This window comes from Gouania willdenowi, chromosome 16 (genome assembly GCF_900634775.1).
Source record: "Gouania willdenowi chromosome 16, fGouWil2.1, whole genome shotgun sequence".
NCBI lineage: Eukaryota > Metazoa > Chordata > Actinopteri > Blenniiformes > Gobiesocidae > Gouania > Gouania willdenowi.
In genome coordinates this window covers 263,933-285,000 of record NC_041059.1, presented here as the reverse complement: position 1 = coordinate 285,000, position 21,068 = coordinate 263,933, and the positions used below count along the sequence as shown (strand labels likewise).

The 21,068-nt window shown below is 40.7% G+C and overlaps 1 protein-coding gene across 7 annotated transcripts in view; it reads left to right on the top strand.

The window, feature by feature from the left end:
• arhgef1 (Rho guanine nucleotide exchange factor (GEF) 1) overlaps positions 1-21,068 on the top strand; it is a 60,204-nt gene that overhangs the window by 15,911 nt on the left and 23,225 nt on the right. For 6 of the 7 annotated variants that reach the window (XM_028469945.1, XM_028469944.1, XM_028469940.1 and 3 more), the window contains exons 4-13: positions 3,266-3,367; positions 10,316-10,358; positions 10,456-10,561; positions 11,649-11,789; positions 13,111-13,140; positions 13,953-14,064; positions 14,142-14,214; positions 15,252-15,281; positions 16,849-17,061; positions 17,999-18,143. In XM_028469945.1, the coding sequence (XP_028325746.1) occupies positions 3,266-3,367; positions 10,316-10,358; positions 10,456-10,561; positions 11,649-11,789; positions 13,111-13,140; positions 13,953-14,064; positions 14,142-14,214; positions 15,252-15,281; positions 16,849-17,061; positions 17,999-18,143 (995 nt within the window). The remainder of the gene's footprint in view (positions 1-3,265; positions 3,368-10,315; positions 10,359-10,455; positions 10,562-11,648; positions 11,790-13,110; positions 13,141-13,952; positions 14,065-14,141; positions 14,215-15,251; positions 15,282-16,848; positions 17,062-17,998; positions 18,144-21,068) is intronic. The other variant, XM_028469942.1, reaches the window with a different exon arrangement.

Here is a 21,068-nt window from a genome sequence, read left to right as displayed (position 1 = left end):
ATCTGATGACTGAATGTCAATGAGTTCCAGCTGTAAAAAACTCTCATCCAATGATGGTACTAGCTCCTTTCCTTTCAATGCAAAGTCTGCCTCATCATTCACACAGAATGGGTCTTTAACAAATCTCATCACTTCACTGGAGATGCTGAAATCATCAAACCTGGTGGCAAAGTTGTTTTTCAATGAGTCAATAAAGCCTGACATCACCTCGGTAATTTGCAGGCCAGATTTCCTTAATGTGGGGAAGTGGAGCATCTTCTCAGGACAAAGATCAGCAGAGAAGAGTGAGAGTTTTCTTTGAAAAGCACGAAGTTTCTCCACAAGTTCGAAAACTGTTTTATCTCTGCCCTGCAACTCCATGTTGAGCTGGTTCAAATGATAGAAAACATCACTCAAAAAGCAAACAGTAGCATTAAACTCATTATTTCCCATCAGCGACAGAAACTTGCCAGCTTTTTTCAGTTTTGAAGACTGGAGAAAAACCAGAATCTCCTCTTTTAGTTCACAGAAACGTTTCAGTGCGTTTCCTTTGCTAAGCCATCTAATGTCATTGTGAATTAGCAAATCTTTGTATTCAGCAGACATGTCAGCCAACAGCTTGCGGAAAAGACGGTGCTGTAAACTGGAGGTGCAACGGATAAAGTTTATAATTGCCATGACAGAGTCCATGGTCTCTTTCAACTCACCACTGAGTTTGGCACACAGAAGGCTTTGGTGGATGAGGCAATGTAGCGATCTCATCTGCGGAGCCACGGCTGCCATCCTCGCAGCAAGACCCTGATCCCTGCCGACCATCGAGGGCGCGCCATCCGTCACCAGCATGTTTATGCGCGCCAAATCCAAGTTGTTCTCCTCAAAGAATGCACTAATTTTGGCGAATAAAATTTCACCGGTGGTCTGCCCCTCCAGAGGAATTAGTCCAAGCAGATCCTCATGAAAACATGCTCCATCATAAAATCGCACATAAAGGCACAGCTGTGCGACATCACTGTTGTCGGTCGACTCGTCCACGGCCAAAGACATCACCTCAGCCTTCCTCAGCTTGTCCATAAGCGTCTCGAAAACGTCCGATGCAAGGGACTCGACTCTCCTTATATTTGACGTGTCAGATATTGGAATTTGCCGGATTGAATCAATAACGCTTTTTCGTGTTTTCTCATCTGTTACCACCTCTTCAATGGATGCCAGCATACACTCTTTGACAGTCTCCGAGTCTGTAAACGGCTTTTTCTTTTTCCCCAATATCCATGCCACCCGCAACGATGCAGCTGTTGCTCTCTCTTGATCCGTACAAGCCCGGAACAATATCCGCCGTCTTTGCTCATAACACAATGTAAGACCCGATATCTTCTGCTTCCGAGCGGCAGAGCCAGGTGGAAAAGTAGTGTTAAATTTAGCGTGCGTTGTGTTGAAATGTCTTCTCAAATTATACTCTTTACTCACGGCGAGGCACTCATTGCAGATTAGGCACACAGGATTCGCATCGACAGCAATAAATGCATATTTCTCTGTCCATTCATTGTTGAACTGCCTGTTCTCTGAGTCAACTTTTCTTTTTTTTAAAGTAGAGAGAGACATTTTTCTTGTTAGCCAACCTTCATGCTAAAAAGTCCGGAAGGTCATACCGCGGCGCTGCCAGTGGCGATTTTTAATTGGTCACTTGCGGTCCCCTAAAATACATGTCCGGCTAAAACAGGTAGATTCGGCCTGCTTTTATGCACGATTTATTTTTTAATATAATTAGCCATTGTCATGCACTATATGACTAGATACTGTATGTAATGATTACAGTACACTCTGAGGGCCGGTATAAAATTCCTCAGGGGCCGGACCCGGCCCGGGGGCCGCCATTTGAATAGCCCGGGCTTACTGTATGAGACATAAAACGATAAACGTCACTAAAAAGTTACAAATAAATTGGCTTGCCCAAGGACACAACAACAATGACTTGGATAGAACGGGATTTGAACCCCTAACCCTTCGGTTACTGTACGCCCCACTCTACCACTGGTAACCCTCATGGACCATGTGAGGGCCTCAGCTCTAGTTACCAATGATCTAGACCCACATAGATAAATAAATGTAGAGTTAAATACTGCTGCACTTGATAATGTTTAGTATTAAATATTTATGTTCAGTGAAACATTGTGATAAATGTTTTTAAATGTTGTAAATCTGATATATGGTTATGAACCAGTAACCCTTATTTCTGATTGAAGTGACTTTGTTAGTTCAGTATTTAAATGATATCAAACGTTTACTATCTTTAACGAACACTTTTGTTCAACAAATCAAACTAAACATTACATTTATTATATTGCTTCTTAAAGAGGACATATCATGTTAAATCCACTTTTTTAGCCCTTAAATGCATTTTGTTGTATATTTAGAGTGCTTAGAAGTACAGAAAAAAATCAAATTAGTCTCTTCAGGTGCTCCGTAGATATCTTTATATTCTGTTTTGGTCATATTTTACAATCTGTTTAGATTTTTCTATTCTCTATTATGTTTTTTGAACTATTACATCACAGTATTTGCAGCGGAACTGCCAAATTAGGACATCGACTCACTTCGAGCAATCCGCCATTTTTATTTCTGGCTTTTATTTTGTAGTCCAAGCTCCAGGATGCAGAAGTTATGAGAGGATAAGTCTAAATGTTGGGTTGTTGGATGTAGTAACCCACACGCTTCATTACACCGTCTCCCAGCATCAGAACCTTTTCAAAGTGTCTGGTTGAGTTTTATTTTTTATAGAAATGTACCACATCTGTGGATAAGGTCATTTTTGTGTGTGTGAAGCACTTCAATGATGACTGCTTCATCAACCTCCACCAGTATAAAGAAGGATTTACAGAAAGACTTTGTCTGATTCACAAAGACAAAAGCTTGTGTTCTTTCCTTTATTAATGCTCAGATTATTGATTATTTTAAATGCTAACGTGACAATAACATCTTTGAGGAGGTGGAGGTTGATGCAGTTATCAACCATGGGATAATAATATGATTAATATATCAGTTATAAATGTGATAGCATACCTCATAATATAGAACATAATATATGGTTTATTATACTGATATTATCCTGCAATTATACATCGTTTTTTTGTTTAATAGATGTAAATATGTGGTTTAGTGGTAGTTTTACATCATTTAAGTCAGACTGAGATTAAAAAAACATGAACTAAAGGTTTCCTGTGATGATGATGATGATGATGATGATGATGATGATGATGATGATGTGTAACATGATTATTTGTGTTTCCAGCTGTGTTACCTCCATGCTGACCTGTTGTTCAGGAACCTCAACGTCAAAGAGACAAAGAAGCAGTTTGTGGAGTTTCACAACACGTTTCTGGACAAAGGAGCAGTAATTATTAATTATTATTATTAACACTTAATAATATATTCTTTTAACTTCATTCCTTTACTTCAAACATTACGGTAGTTCTGACTCTACTATTTTAATGATATACATTTTGTATTTACATGCTGCTCTATTAACTCATTCACATTTGGTTTTTAAACATTTAAAAATAATCGGTAAATTATAAGTTTTGTGTTTATTTCTTAGTGAAGAAAGAATGAGATTCTGACTTACACTGTATTTTAAATCCTGCATTCTTACATTAACTTAAATCCTTAATTGTGATAAAGACTGGTCACAAAGACTGCGATGATGTCATGAATGACTGCCATGAACACAGGACACATTTATACTTATGTCCAATTTAGTCTCTAATAATTTTTGTTTCAAAGGTTTGAAATGATGAACACTTTGTATAGGCCACTATTTATTAATATATTTATTTAATTTAAATTAGAGGATCCAGTGAATACACACGTTAGTCTAGTGAAATAAAAATACACAAAATGACACAAAAATACACAGAAAAAGGTTCAGAAAACACAAAAAAAACAAAAACACACTAAGAAAAATACCCAGAAATTATTTTAAAAACACACAAAACGACAAGAAAAGTAACAGAAAAATGTGTAAAATCAACAAAGAAAAACCCAGAAAATGAGGGGAAAATACATAAATGGACAGAAATACATAAAAACTTTAGGTTATGTACATAACCCTGGTTCTATCAGTAATATGAGTGAGATGTCTCACTATGGGATACAACCTCTGTCCACATTCCTCAGAAGCATTTATTTCAATCTGTCAATCCTGATTGGCCGGTGAAGCGCGTCTGTCCACTAGGGGGAGACCCACCTCCTATAAAAGGAGGACATGGACAGACGCGCAAAATTCAAAATAAACACCTCTTCTCCTCGTTCAAGCAAGAAGGGTAGTCTGGTGAGACATCTCACTCATATTACTCATAGAACCAGGGTTATGTACATAACCTAAAGTTCTATTTCATAATATTTAGTGAGATGTCTCACTATGGGATATGGAAACTCCAGTAGTGCAGACATGCTCATCAAGCAGTACCAGCCTCCAGGACAGAAGTCTGATCACATCAGGACAGTAAAACCGCCCCACGCACGGGGCGGAAACGTCCAGCATGTAAAAGCTGACAAACGTGAGAGACGAGGTCCAACTCGCCGCTGCACAGATGTCCTGAACAGACACTCCCATGAACAAAGCCCAGGATGTGGCAAGACCCTGAGATGAGTGTGAGCGCAGACTCGTAGGCAGCTGCAGACCCTGACACGAGTAAGCCAAAGCAATAGCCTCCACCACCCAATGGGACAGGCATTGCTTAGTAACAGACTTCCCCTTGAGGGGATTGGCCCAGGAGACAAACAGCTGATCGCTCCTCCTGAGGCTCCTTGTCATATCCATAAAAGTGCGGATCGCACGAACTGGACATAAAACATTTGGCCGCTGTTCACCCTGTGAGGCAGAAAAGGCCAAAAGGTCAATAGGAGAACACGAGCCCACAACCTTCAGCACAAAGACCAGGTTGGGTTTCAGGATGGTCCTTGTACCACCTGTGAAAAGCTGAGCACACGACAGACGAGCCGAGAGCGCATGGATGTCACTGACCCTTTTGGCCGAAACCAGAGCCAGTAACAAGACAGCCTTAAGAGAGGCAAACTTTAGGCCCGCCTCCTCCAGTGGTTCGAAAGGAGGACGTTTAAGTCCCTCCAAAACCACCACCAGATCCCACGGTGGCACCAGTGGTCTGGACACGGGGAGGAGCCTACGTGCTCCCTTCATAAACCGGCAGATCAGCGGGTGCTGACTGGCCGATTTATCCCCAAAGCCAACGTGCCATGCGGGGAACGCCGCCAAATACACTTTCACAGTGGAAAAGGCTTTGTTTTTGTCAATCAGGTCCTGTAGAAATGACAAAATCACTCCCACCGGGCACTGAAAAAGTTCCTCTGGAGGCACCACCCCTCAAACAGACTCCACCTAGAGTCATAAAGAGACCTAGTGGAGGGGGCTCGAGCACTATGTATGGTGGAGATCACACTCTGTGATAATCCCACAGCTGACAGATTGAGCCACTCAGGGGCCAAACCCACAGTGCCAGACAGTTTGGACGTGGGTGGAGAACTGTGCCCCTCCCCCGTGACAGCAGGTCCCCATTGGGGCGACCGTGGCTCAGGTGGTAGTGGGTCGTCTTCTGATCGAGAGGTTGGGGGTTCGATCCCAGTAGCTGACTATGTGTCGAAGTGTCCTTGGGCAAGACACTGAACCCTAAGTTGCTCCCAATGGTCGACTAGTGCCTTGCATGTCAGTCCTGTCCCACTGGTGTGTGAATGTGAGAGTGATTGGGTGAATGAGCTGATATGTAAAGCTCTTTGAGACTGTTTCAGTGTGGGGATGAAACACTATATGATGGCGCCGCGGATGGCTGCTGTGGTGTGTTGGTACGCACTTTTTTGTCTTGTTTTTGTCGTAAAATCCGCAACTGGCTGCTCTTATTCAAGAGAAGAGCTCTTGAACGTCAGGGCAACAATCCCCAAAGATTTATTTCCCACTTTCATCGCTTCCTCTGTGGATTTACTGGACATTTTACTCAAAGGTTCGTCACCTTTGCTCACGCAGTGAAGCGCCGGAGGAGAGGAAAAAGAGCTGGTGCGCTTGTGCGCCTCCGCCAGCGCGGCCGACGCACACCGTTACCGGGGATATTCCTCTCTAACGTGCGCTCACTGTGTAACAAAGTGGACGAACTCCAGCTGCTGTTGGGTAGAAACAGAGACTTCTCCTCATCTTCTGTTCTGTGCTTCACGGAAACGTGGCTGTGTGGAGCGGTACCGGACTCTGCGCTGCAGTTGGCCGGCTTCCAACTTCACAGAGCGGACCGAGACGCGGAGCTCACCGGGAAGAGGAAAGGTGGAGGAATCTGCTTTTATGTGAACAGTAACTGGTGTAACGACGTGACAGTGATCCTCCAGCACTGCTCTCCTCACCTGGAATCCTTTATTATCAACAGCAAACCCTTCTATTCTCCCCGTGAGTTCACTTCATTCATCCTGGTTGGTGTGTACATCCCACCGTCAGCTGATGTGTGTGAGGCACAGCGCACACTCGCCGACCAGATCCAGTGCATGGAGCGGACCTACCCGGACTCTTTTATCATTGTGCTTGGTGACTTTAATAAAGGTAACCTCTCACACCAGCTCCCCAAATATAGACAATTAATTAAATGTCCGACCAGAGAGGAGAAGACACTGGATCACTGTTACACCACACTAAGCAGTGCTTATCACGCCGTTTCCCGTGCTGCACTGGGCCAATCGGACCATTTGATGGTCCACCTGATTCCTTCATACAGACAGAGGCTGAAGCTCTGTAAACCTGTGGTGAAGGAATCTAAACAATGGACCAGTGAAGCAGTGGAGAAACTCCAGGAGTGTTTGGACTGGACTGACTGGGATGTTTTCAGGTCTGTGAACAGTTCTCTGGATGAGTTTACAGACGCTGTGACGTCCTACATCAGCTTCTGTGAGGACAGCTGTATTCCATCAAAGACCAGGGTGAGTTATAACAATGACAAACCCTGGTTCACAGCTAAGCTCAGAGGGCTGAGGGCAGACAAAGAGGACGCTTTCAGGAGTGGAGACAAAGCCAGGTACAGAGAGTCGAAGTACACGTTTGGAAAGGAGGTGAGAAAAGCCAAACGTTTGTACTCAGAGAAGCTACAACATCAGTTCTCTGCGAATGACTCGGCTTCTGTCTGGAGAGGCTCAGGTAAATTACAAACTACAAGCCCAGAGCTCCTGATGCTGCTAACGACCTCTGCCTGGCCAACAGTCTGAATAACTTCTATTGTAGATTTGACAGACAATGGGACAGACCTGACTCCAACCCCCCTCACACCTCTGACCAGCCTCACTCCAACACCTTCACCCCCCACATCAAAGCTACAGTCTCACCACAGCTGCCTACAGAGGCTCTCTCCCCTATCTTCCCCCCCTCCTCCCCCCCTCCCACAGAGACACCTTTCTCCATCAAAGAGAGAGATGTAAATAGACTTTTCAGGAGACAAAACCCCGTAAGGCTTGTGGACCTGACTCTGTCTCTCCTTCCACCTTAAAGCACTGCTGATCAGCTGTCTCCAGTGTTCACAGACATTTTTAACACCTCACTGGAGACATGCACCGTACCAGCCTGTTTGAAGGCCTCCACCATCGTTCCTGTCCCTAAAAAGCTGAGGATCACAGGACTTAATGACTACAGACCCATCGCTCTGACATCTGTGGTCATGAAGTGCTTTGAACGCCTCATGCTCTCCCACATCAAGGACATCACCGACCCCCACCTGGACCCCCTGCAGTTTGCCTATAGATCCAACAGGTCTGTAGACGATGCTGTAAACCTGGCTCTCCACTTCATCCTCCAGCACCTGGACTCCCCAGGCTCCTACACCAGGATCCTGTTTGTGGACTTCAGCTCTGCTTTCAACACTATAATCCCAGCTCTCCTTCAGGACAAGCTTTCCCAGCTGAACGTGCCAGACTCCACCTGCAAGTGGATCACAGACTTCCTGTCTGACAGGAGGCAGCACGTGAAGCTGGGAAAAACCATCTCTGCTCCCCGGACCATCAGCACTGGATCTCCTCAGGGCTGTGTTCTTTCTCCTCTGCTCTTCTCCCTGTACACCAACAGCTGCACCTCCTCTCACCAGTCGGTCAAACTCCTGAAGTTTGCAGACGACACGACCATCATCTCATCTCTGATGGAGACGAGTCTGACTACAGGTGGAGACAGACCGGCTGGTGTCCTGGTGCAGCCAGAACAACCTGGAGCTCAACACTTTAAAGATAGTGGAGATGATAGCAGACTTCAGGAAGAACCCAGCCCCCCTCACCCCCCTCACCCTGGGAGACTCTACAGTGAGCTCTGTGGAGAACTTCTGCTTCCTGGGGACCATCATCACTCAGGACCTCAAGTGGAGCTGAACATCAGCTCCTTCATCAAAAAAGCTCAGCAGAGGATGTACTTCCTGTGGCAGCTGAAGAAGTTCAGTCTGCCAACAAAGATGATGGTGAACTTCTACAGCTCCATCATCCAGTCCATCCTCTGCTCCTCCATCACCATCTGGTACCTGCAGCTACGGCCAAGGACAAGGCCAGACTGCAGCGTATCATCCACTCTGCAGAGAAGGTCATCGGCTGCAATCTGCCCTCCCTCCAGGACCTGTACGCCTCCAGGATTTTGAGGCGTGCAGGAGAGATTGTGGCCGACTCCTCCCACCCCGGTCATAAACTGTTTCAATCTCTCCCTTCTGGTAGGAGGTTTAGGTCCATCAGGACCAGAACCTCCAGACACAAAAACAGCTTCTTTCCCTCTGCCACCATCCACATGAACACATCCCAAGTCACCCACTGAACACCCCCAATCACCACCTCCATGATGACATTATCTGCTGCACTGTTTATATATATATATATTTATATTTATATTTATCCTATTTATCCTTTATTCTCTATCTATCCTTTATTTATCCCTCATCCTTTATATTTATCATTATTATTATTATTATTGTTGCTGGGTTGTTCTTTGTTTTTTTCTTTCTTTCTTTTTTTTTTTTTATAATTTTATTTTTTTTTGTTTGTTTTGTGCACCAACTAGCAAGACAAAGTCCTTGTACTGTCCTTAAAACTGTACATGGCCATTAAAAACATTTCTGATTCTGATTCTGATTCTATATAAATCAAGTCCATTTACCATTACCCACTGGCTTGTGCTACCACGAGGCAGCTAGCACAGGTGCTAGCAGGGATGCAGACCAACGTGTGCTGGACCGTTTGAGACGTTGAGGACATCATTGGATTTTTCCAGCTTTTGCTTTCGTCTGAAGCTCGGATACCGTAGTATCTGGAGCTGGAGCCGAGGGCAGTGGGACCAAGAAGACAGCGATGTGTACTGATGTCAACGCACCGGCCTTGCGGCAAGGAGCGTGCAGCGGGGCTAACAACGGAGTAAAAGAGCCGCCGGTGACCAACGTGTACCGGAGCAACACGATGGAAGGAGGTTCACTACCTTTCGGCAGTGAAGGACAGCACCTACCAAGCAAAGCAAGGTAAGAGCTGTATATCACCCACCTCTCCACCTGTTGTGGTCCAGAGCAGGCGTTTGTTCTGCCAGCGTCCGACAACTGGAATAAAGGAAATCAGCCTGTGAACAGTTACGCCAGCAAAAAAAAACTGGAGATAGCTGAGAGGAGAAGAGGTGTTTGAATGGTGCACATCTGTCCACGTCGGAGGTGGGTCTCCCCCTAGCGGACGGACGCGCTTCACCGGCCAATCAGGATTGGCAGATTGAAATAAATGCTTCTGAGGAACGTAGACAGAGGTTGTATCCCATAGTGAGACATCTCACAAATATTATGAAACCTTTGTTCTTTCATAGTTTCTCAGCCAGTTTGTAATAGTAGGAAATAATACAACGCATTGAATAAATGGCATAAAGTTGATCTGACCTACTGTTGTTCTGATTGGCTGAGAGTCATCAGCCAATAGGATGAGGCCTAATGTTGCCAATACAGCAGTGGCTCTAAACCACAGAAAAGAATGTGTTGTATATTAATTAGTGATGAATGCACTAAACCAACACAATCATCTTTAGTTAATGAATCTGTGCTCACTGCAGAAAGGTTTATAGGTTCTCTTTATTTATGTTTATTTATTATGGGTTCTGTCCTGTATCATATGTTTCTTTAAATGTTTGATGTGTGTGTGTCTCAGATGTAATACATTCTTTTACTTTAACAACTCTTTATCAGACCTAATGTGGTTATTTTCAGTGTGTGACCCAGTTGTTCTTCATGTTTCTATTATTTATGGGGTCAGAGCGACCCCCTGTGGTCACTTGTTGCTACTGCATCTCAGTGTGTTTGTGTTTCAGATCCTCAGAGTATCAGTTCCTTCTTCTGTAGCATCTGAACTGGGTGAGATATTAAACACATTATTATCCTCCTCTGAGGATTAGAACATTAAACATGTGTTCTTCCTCTTCCTCTTCCTCTTCCTCTTCCTCTTCCTCAGACCGTACTCGTCCTGATTTGCTCTCAGATGAATCTCAGAGACGTTTAGCTCAGGAGGTTCAGATCCTTCAGGTTCCTGAAGTGGTCAAACAACTGGAGGATTTCAGGTTAACTTTAATGCTTGTATTTTATATATGAATCACTTTATTAAAATGTACCTGTCGTGTAAACGTATAGAACAAAACATGTTTAATGTATTACCAATAACGACTAAATGGTAAATGGACATGATTTATATAGAGTTTTATCACCACTGAAACAGTCTTAAAGCTTTACATATCAGCTCATTCACACACACACACACACACATTCACACACCAGTGGGACAGGCACTAGTCGACCACTGGGAGCAACTTAGGGTTCAGTGTCTTGCCCAAGGACACTTCGACACATAGTCAGGTACTGGGATCGAACCTCCAACCTCTCGATCAGAAGACGACCCTCTAACACCTGAGCCAATGTCAGGTGTTTACCTGTTTTAAAAAAACACATTAAAAGGACCATAAACTATCTTAGTAGTAATATCTTAATAAAATCATCATTTTATCAGATGAAAGTTGTAATATTTTTAGATTAAACTGGTAATATTTATTTATATATATAATAGAAGGACTTTAAAGAGCTAATAATTGTCTCCTTTATCAGCAGTAGTTGTGTTCACCTACACTGGGAATTCTGAGCGCTACAACATTACCAGTGTATTAAGATACAACTTTATTTTCATAAAATTATGACTTTATTCACATAATATTACAAATTTAATCTCAAAATATTGCAACTTTAATAAGATTATTTTAGAAATATGATGACTTTATTCTAATAAAAAAAGCGACATTATCCTCAAAATATTACAACTTTAATCTGGCAGTGTTTTATAATATCATATAAACTTAAACTCCTGGTTCTGAATTCTCCATATTTGAAAACATTTATTATGACTTTTAGACTTAACGGATCATAATTACTTCTAGTTGAATCAACTATGATTTTAATTGAATAACTATAGATTGACTAATAATTAATGGATTATAAAATAAAGGATCAGGTGTAGTTTATAAGATTAAAACAATTCTCATCTTTTGGTTCTTAACAGAAGCTCATGATGATGGTTTTCTACAGAACGTGTTTGTTTCAGTGGTTGTGCATGTGTTGCACGTACAGTAAGTGTTTGTGTTTGTCTCCATGTTTGCTCAGGCAGAAGAGGATGATGGGGATGACACTCAACGAGGCTGAGCTGGTGGACGTGGAGAACCACTACCCCACAGACCGCGTTCCCATGGAGATGAAGGAGAAATCTGTAGCTGAGAACCTGCTGGAGAAGATGTCAGAGCCTCAGTGAGTCACATGTATATTTACTAGTTACACACACGTTTAGATGCAGTGACATGTTTGACTTTAAAGAAGCATTTTAAAATGAGATTATTGACCATCATTAAACAATCATGTATAAGGTTGAAAATGTCACTGTAAGAGCATTGCATTGTGGGATGTGGAGTCACCTAAAGCAGTGGTTCTCAAACTTTCCAAAATAAAAGCCCCAGAGAGTGGGGACCCTTCAAAATAAAGGTCCCAGAGAGTGGAGACCCTTCAAAATAAAGGTCCCAGAGAGCTGGGACCCTTCAAAATAAAGGTCCCAGAGAGCGGGGACCCTCCAAAATAAAGGTCCCATAGAGCGGGGACCCTCCAAAATAAAGGTCCCAGAGAGCTGGGACCCTTCAAAATAAAGGTCCCAGAGAGCGGGGACCCTTCAAAATAAAGGTCCCATAGAGCGGGGACCCTCCAAAATAAAGGTCCCAGAGAGCTGGGACCCTTCAAAATAAAGGTCCCAGAGAGCAGGGACCCTTCAAAATAAAGGTCCCAGAGAGCAGGGACCCTCCAAAATAAAGGTCCCATAGAGCGGGGACCCTCCAAAATAAAGGTCCCAGAGAGCGGGGACCCTCCAAAATAAAGGTCCCAGAGAGCTGGGACCCTTCAAAATAAAGGTCCCAGAGAGCTGGGACCCTTCAAAATAAAGGTCCCAGAGAGCGGGGACCCTCCAAAATAAAGGTCCCAGAGAGCGGGGACCCTCCAAAATAAAGGTCCCAGAGAGCGGGGACCCTCCAAAATAAAGGTCCCAGAGAGCGGGGACCCTCCAAAATAAAGGTCCCAGAGAGTGGGGACCCTCCAAAATAAAGGTCCCAGAGAGTGGGGGCCCTTCAAAATAAAGGTCCCAGAGAGTGGGGATCCTTCAAAATAAAGGTCCCAGAGAGCGGGGATCCTCCAAAATAAAGGTCCCAGAGAGTGGGTGCCCTTCAAAATAAAGGTCCCAGAGAGTGGGGGCCCTTCAAAATAAAGGTCCCAGAGAGCTGGGATCCTTCAAAATAAAGGTCCCATAGAGCAGGGACCCCCACTGTAGCTGAAGGTGGTTGAACACAGACATGAACATTGAAGAACAGTCATGTGGAGACAGGACCATCTATAAGGGGGAATAAAGGAGAGATTTTTGGTGTTATTTGTTTTATTTTGGAATATGATAAAAAGCTTGTGTTCGTAGCACAACCACATGATTCAGCTGTGGGTGGATCAGGAACTGCTGAGTCAGTTAATAACAGAAATGTCTGCTGGACTTTTCTCTCATCACGTTTTCGTCTCTGAAACGTTTTTGTTTTTCTTTCAGATCCAACAACGTGTTTGAGGAGGAAAAATAGTGAGTTAAAGAGCGTCTGCAGCATGTGGTGGATTTATGGAGATTAACATGATTATTAACAGTGTAGAAAGTTGATTTTTTATTATTTGATAAAATGAACGGATCATTCCATGTAATTTTAACAAATATCCCACACACTGTGGTCTAAAAAAATCTGATATTTTTACCAATTGTTCCTTAATTATTCAATATTCTCACTGTAAACGTTTAGTTTGATCTGATCAATTCTTCTAGAGATATGGTTTTTTTTGTTGTTGCATGAAATAAATAATGCAAACCTTTACATTTCTGGGAAAACTCCAAGTGAAAACACTTTTTGAGTTTAAGGCAAACCTTTGAGGTGATGCTGGCTTGTTCCCATGGCAAAAAGGGGAGGAGCCTAGATGAAATTGCATTTCACACCATAGCTCAACGATCCCATTCATTATTTTATCTTAAACATCAAAGGACACACACTGACGTCATGGCAACGATTGAGCTCGGCTGTCCTTTGATTGTTTCCATGGTAACATGGTCCTTTGATGTTCTCCTGATAGAAATAAATGGGAGATTTTCTTTTTGCAGAAAAATCCACATTAATGAAAAAGTACTGAAGTGTCCTTAATGTTAGAACATAGAGAGATATTGAGTTATTATTACGCACATGAAAACTTAAAGAGGATAAGAGAATAAAAATGTGTATAAAATAGTCAGTTACAGGTTATCCAATAAAGATAAAATGTTCCCATGGGTTGAGTTTAACCAAAAGATGATGAGTTAAATGAACGTGTAATGAGATGATTAATAACTGGTAACCATGTGTGTTTCCAAAGCCAATCCATCTTCAGCGCCGTGGCGTTCTACATGAAGCACCTGGGCGTTAAGAACAGAGCGGTGGACAGTAAAAAGTCACGAGGAGGATTCTTCAGACGGCAGCTGGTGAAGGTAAAGGACCAGCAAGAAGCTGATTGGACCCCACGTACGTGTCACATGACCTTTAATGTGTTGTTACCCTCTAACAGAATAAGAAGGATGAATCCACCAAGGTGAAGAACAGAGGAGTGTTTCCAGGGATCAGCTGGATCGCAGGCAACGGTACGTACCATTGTTTGATTTCACTAGAAATAATCAATGGAAACACAGAGTGGTCCTCATTGATCAACTCATTGATCAACTCATTGATCAACTCATTGATCAACCATGTGTGTAAACGTGAGTTCACATTGTGTCGTAGGACAGGACTAACATGTGATTTATCAAACATTGGTATTTATTTAAATGCAGCTGATATCATCATTAACATGTTACGCCCTCCTGTTCCGGAGGCTCCGCCCACCGAGTTCAAACAAAAATGAATATCATCATCTGAGGAGGAACAAAACAAAGATTCTTAATGAACGTGTGAAACTGGATTTAAACGCTGTGTGAAGGATCAGATACTGAACAGGTGACGTCCGCCCCCCTGTGTGCTCTAAGAACAACTACATATACCATATAAAGTATGTAAGGCACCATAATATCAGGCAATAAGTGACAGATTTCAGTCTCTGCAGGATTTTCTCTTTTAAATTTCATTGATTTTTGTGACCAATTTTTATTCAATTTGGGGAAAATTAATGAAATAATTTGAGAAAAATTAGCTTTTTGAACAAATTGCAATTTAAAATAATATTGTGATAAATAATATTGTAGAGTTTAATTGGATTAGTGTACATAGAAGGGCTGAGATATCTACAGATTTATTCTATAGTTTATGTTTTTTTACTTTCTCCTGTGGGACTCATTGAATGGTCTAAAGCAGTGTTTCTCAAATGGGGGTACGTGTACCCCTAGGGGTACGCAATAACACAACAGGAGGTACTTGAGAGACAGAGTGTGAAATTAACAAATGAAATCATTAAAAATATAAAGGCTTTTATAATGTTTATTTTTAATAAAAATGCTAACCATAATAGTGATCTTAGGAGATGAAGTGTAAATAAATAACAAATAATGATGTTACGCTCAGATGTGAACCAATGGTTGATAAATGAGGACCAGGGTGTGTTTAACCATGTGTGATTGGTTAAAAAGGATCAATAACTGTAGAACATGTTGTGTTTATGAATATGAAACCTTTTCTTTCACTACAGCTGAGGTCAAACCTAAAATGGAAACAGAAGGTATTGGTTGTGTATCTGTGCAGTAGTTCATTACTAATCAATAATCACTAATCATTAATCCTCCACCAGCATGAACGCACGTCTATAATCAGTGTTAGTCCCAGGGTTCCCACGGATCCTTAAAAAGTCTTACATTTATTCATCTAAAAATAAGGCCTTAAATGTCTTAAATTAATGTTTCAAAAGTCTTAAATTTGAACACATAATGAGTATGATTTTATGATTGTAATTCACCTCATGTTTCAAAATAATAATTTCACACAAAAATACATTAAAAAAACAGACAAAAATAATCACAATCACTTCAAAAACACAAGATCATTACAAAAATAGCTAGAAATCTTTAAAACGGCAACAAAATAAAAACAATTTAGAAAAGTCTTTGTTGGACATTTTCCCACAGTGTTTATACATGAGCATTAACGGAGGAGAGGTCATTATTCTAGACTAGGTCAGTGTCTGTATGTAGTATGTCTATAGTAAAGGTTCAGTAGATGTTTCATAGCGTCTGTATGTAGTATGTCTATAATAAAGGTTCAGTAGATGTTTCATAGCGTCTGTATGTAGTATGTCTATAATAAAGGTTCAGTAGATGTTTCATAGCGTCTGTATGTAGTATGTCTATAATAAAGGTTCAGTAGATGTTTCATAGCGTCTGTATGTAGTATGTCTATAGTAAAGGTTCAGTAGATGTTTCATAGCGTCTGTATGTAGTATGTCTATAATAAAGGTTCAGTAGATGTTTCATAGCGTCTGTATGTAGTATGTCTATAGTAAAGGTTCAGTAGATGTTTCATAGTGTCTGTATGTAGTATGTCTATAATAAAGGTTCAGTAGATGTTTCATAGCGTCTGTATGTAGTATGTCTATAATAAAGGTTCAGTAGATGTTTCATAGCGTCTGTATGTCGTATGTCTATAATAAAGGTTCAGTAGATGTTTCATAGCGTCTGTATGTAGTATGTCTATAATAAAGGTTCAGTAGATGTTTCATAGCGTCTGTATGTAGTATGTCTATAATAAAGGTTCAGTAGATGTTTCATAGCGTCTGTATGTCGTATGTCTATAATAAAGGTTCAGTAGATGTTTCATAGCGTCTGTATGTAGTATGTCTATAATAAAGGTTCAGTAGATGTTTCATAGCGTCTGTATGTAGTATGTCTATATGTTTCATAGATGGTTAAATGAGGTTGTGTTTGAAGGTGGGACGTCAACAATAGAGCTCTGAGCATAGATGCGTACACATCTATAGATTATAGATGACCAAATATCAGCCTGATTCCCTCATGAATAACAGAGTGATTTTAACACAACAACAAGAAGAAGAACAAAGTGAGGTGTGTTAGGAATCCGGTATCCCAGCCTAATAATGACCCTAACCATATGTAATCATACAGAAAGCTGGAGGAACCCTGAGGTTAGATCATCAAACATTGTGTTCCACTAACGTTCACTCACTGGATCCTTCCACCTTCATCCTCCTCCTCTTCCTCACACGTCTTCTTTCTCTCTGAGGTGTTTCTGGCTCGTGGTTCTGTTGATTTACTGTACGTTCACTCTTATTAAAGTTCACCCCCCCCCAGTGGAAAAGGACAGAGTGAGTCTGGATCGTAAAGGTCCCAGTCCTGGTCGAGGCTCCATGGTGGAGCCCGTGGTGCCTTCAGGGCCCAACAGGAAGTCTGGAAGCAGCACCTCCTCAACACTTCCTGGTTTGGAGCTGAACGACGGGTGTGGGATCAACATCAGCCTCAGCACCAGCCCAGAGTCATCCATCAGTGATGGTAAACCTTTATGGGTCGTGACCCCACAAACCCCTTTTTAATCTACAGTTCGTATTTCATCATGTTTATTAAAGTGTGTTACAAACACTGAGTAGTTAGGATGTTTATACAGATTCATATTTCATAAAGTTTAAGTATATATGATACAGTTATTTGATATTTATGGTGTGAGATGTGATGGTCCATTGTTTTAGGAATCATTTATTTATTGATCTGAATAATATCCACTGTTATCCAGGAACCTTTATTATTATTATTATAATTATTAATTAATTAATCACTAATAAAATGGTTCAAAGTGACCAAAAATGGTGGAAAAGGAGGTGAAATGAGATTTTAATTAATTAAAAGAGGTAAAAATGGTTCAAAGTGTCAAATTTGGAACATTTAGTTTAAACTGGTAAATAATGTACATGACAAATGGTGAATGTGGTTAAATTGTTAAAAAATAATCATGAAATCTGGTGAAAAGAGGTTAAAAGTGACAATAATGGGTCAATATATGTGACATTAGGTGTAAAAGTGGTAGAAATGGTTTATAAGTGATGAACATGTCTGGAAAGTGAAAAGTCATTAAAATGTGATGTAGATGTGTCAGAAATGTAGCAAAAATACATTAGAAGGAGCAAAAATATGGCAAGTGATTAAAATATGGAGAGTTTGATGTAGTTGTAGAAAAATGGTAAAAATAAGCAAAAATGGGCTCAAATTGTTAAAAAAAAAAAAAAAAAGAAAATGATTTGTTTCTTGAAGGGACCCCCTACCAGTGTCTTGTGTCGCCAAATGGGGTCCTGACCCCAAGGTTGAGAACCCCTGTTTTAATGGATGAAGGAATATGAAAATATGCATTGTCATGTTTTTTTTATTTTGTGAATTTAAAAAGTTGTAAATGTATGTTTTTCAGCTGATGATGTCATTAAACGGTTGTATTTTTCAGGTCCGTTAATAAACCGTCTGGAGTTGCCCGCTACGACTGATGGAGTCGATGTGTCTCCTGTGGGTCAGAGCGGGGGGGGGCTGGGCACCGGGGAGGCCGTCTCCCCCAGTGACACGCCCACAGAGGAGCTCCTGGACAGAGACAGGTGATTGATCAGATGATGTGGGTGTGGCTAATGGAATGAGGGGAGGGATGAGGGAGCGTTGGTAAAGCTCCGCCCCCCCAGCAGTGTGTCCCTGCCATGTGCTAGCTTAGCTTTAGCTTTAGCTTTTGTCCGTGGCTAGCAGAGCGCTGAGATGTGATCGTCAGCAGGCTCCTCCCCAGGCTCCTCCCCCAGCCCTGCTCCACCTGTCCTCTCTCTCTTTACATCCCAATCTAAAGTTTTTAATGTTTTTCTAACTAATCTTTCCTTTCTTTCACTGTTTTATCTGACGTTTGTTTCTCTTTATCATTGAGCTTCTATTTACGTGTTGCATTCAGGCGTAATTAGTTTTATTAGTTTTATCATGGAGGGTAAAAACAAACTGCACTTTTACAATTAATCTGATAAGTTAAGGTTTCATTTATTCAGGAAAGTGACTTTGATCTCCTCACATGTTTTGATAATCATCTGCCAGTCTTCCTCAGAGGCGTCTGCTGATGGCTTTTATGTGTCTTTATGAGTCCCAGGTGTGGGAGAGTGAAAATGTCACACCCAGAAATAACTCATAAGAACACATCAAAGCATCAGCAGATGCCTCTGAGGAAGACTGGCAGATGATTATCAAAACATGTGAAGAGATCAAAGTAACCATAATATAAAGTTAAAATGACTATATTTGAGTTTAGTTCGTGGGGTTAGCACATCTGTCTCACAGCTGGAAGCCTCTGGTTGCTGGTCTGTGGATCTGTCTGTGTGGAGGTTGCATGTTCTCCCCATGCTTTAGTGGGTTTACTGGTCTCTCCCCACAATTCAGAAGCATCTGATAGGCTGATTAGAGTGTGTGTGACTCCGCCCACCTGTCCAGGAATAGACACATTCAGAAGATAAATGAACACATTCTGATCACATTAACTATTTAAAGCTGCTGGAGATAAAGATAGATCAATAAATCAAAGTTCAATTAATCAAAGAAAAGAACGTAAAAGGTTGAAATTGTGGCTCATAAGTTAGTTTTGATCTCCACTGTGAAGTAAAGTTTTGTGCATTGCATTGTGGGATGTGTAGTCCTGTAGACGGATCATAAGAGTCTTTATTTCATTCTTACTGTGATTTCTTGTGTTTGCCCCAAAAAATATTCAAACTTTACTTTTTAACACATTTCTTTTTTCTTTTATTTTTTTTTTATGAAAGTTGTGGCAAAACAATAGTCAATGTTTATTTTGAGATTTATATTAAAGGTTCTCAGTTTAACCAAAATTAAATGTTTGGTAGAGTGAGGTGATGTCACAGGAAATAACGGGAACAAATTACAACAAAATAGAGTCAAACCATCATCATCTGGAGAAGAAACACAAGAAATCACAGTAAAAATGCAGTAAAAACACTTCAATGGACTCCATATCCCATAATGCACCACAAGAAACTTCTCCAACAATGTCAATAGGAAAGAGTTTAGAGTTCATTGTGTTTTATTTGTCATTATGTGCATGAACATATTTGTACATAGTGTAATAACATCACCAAGTTCCCTGTAAAGTCCTTAAAGAATAAATAGAATAAAAAAAATATATATATATGTAGTATAACAGAATAAAAAAAAACTAATAAACATAAAAATAGAAAAACACCAGTAATATAAAATGCAAAAAACACAACCAAAACAAACTTTCAAGCAGTGATTTCAACCTTTTTTGTTCATGCTATTGATCTATGAGGCCATAAACACTGTGTTTATACTACATACTGTATATATATATATATATATATATATATATATATATATAATATAAACACAGCAAGCCATTCAAGAAATTAAATATATATATGGAAGACTTTTTATATGAAAAACCCAGACGCCATCTTTGTAGTCATTTATATTGTTGTAGACAGAAGAGGTGAAGACACTGTGTGTGAAACGTTTTCAGCTTCAGCTCAAACTCATGTTTCACGTCTTTGAGTAAAAGGGCAGAAGTTGTAGATAGAGGCTGTTATGGGACTTTTTAGAGATAGTGCTGCACCTCGTGCTATATATATATATATATAATATATATATAATATGGCAAGCCGTTCAGGAAATTAAATATATGTATGAAAGTTTGAATATATATAAGAAAAGTTTGATTATAAATATGTAAGTGTAGTGATATAAATGTACATGAAAGGCTTAATATATAGTATATAATAAGCACCACACATACTGTAACAACCAACAGATGAACTTTTATTCTGCTGCGTTTGATCTAAAATGATCTTGTATAATATTGTTCATCTCACACTGATGGTACAGGTGTCATTTATGTGTCGATGACGTTTCCATAAAGAGTTATTGATGCTGGAAATCTGTGAATATCTGCCAACTTTTCCAAACAGTGTTACGGTTTAAATAGTATCCAGATAATCTGCTGACTTTTGCTCCCAGTCCGGACATAAAAAGAAGCAACGCATAAGTCACATTGCTGGTGAATTGAAATGTTATTAATACATAAATAAATCAAAACATAAAAATGGATGTTACGTGAAACATTGACATGTGGAACCAGAGGTGGTGTAATGAATCTACTGGTGCTCCTTGTTTCTTCTGATCAGCTTCCGTATGTGTTGACGACTGCCGTTAGCGGTATTTATAACGTACAAAATAAAAAGCACTTCTTTAAAAAGTCTACAACTGTTGCCCAATTACTCAGAATCGTTGGAACCAGAAGAGATGTGAGAACAATCACACAGTGTCTGCCTGTCTTCACCTCGATATACTGTATATGACTACAAAGATGGCGTCTGGGTTTTTCATATATATAGATATATATTGTCTTTCATATATATATATATATATTTTTTTTTTTGATAATTTCCTGAACACACTATATATACTGTATATATATACATATATATATGAAAACCATGGGCTTTAATAGTGAAATTACGTTAACA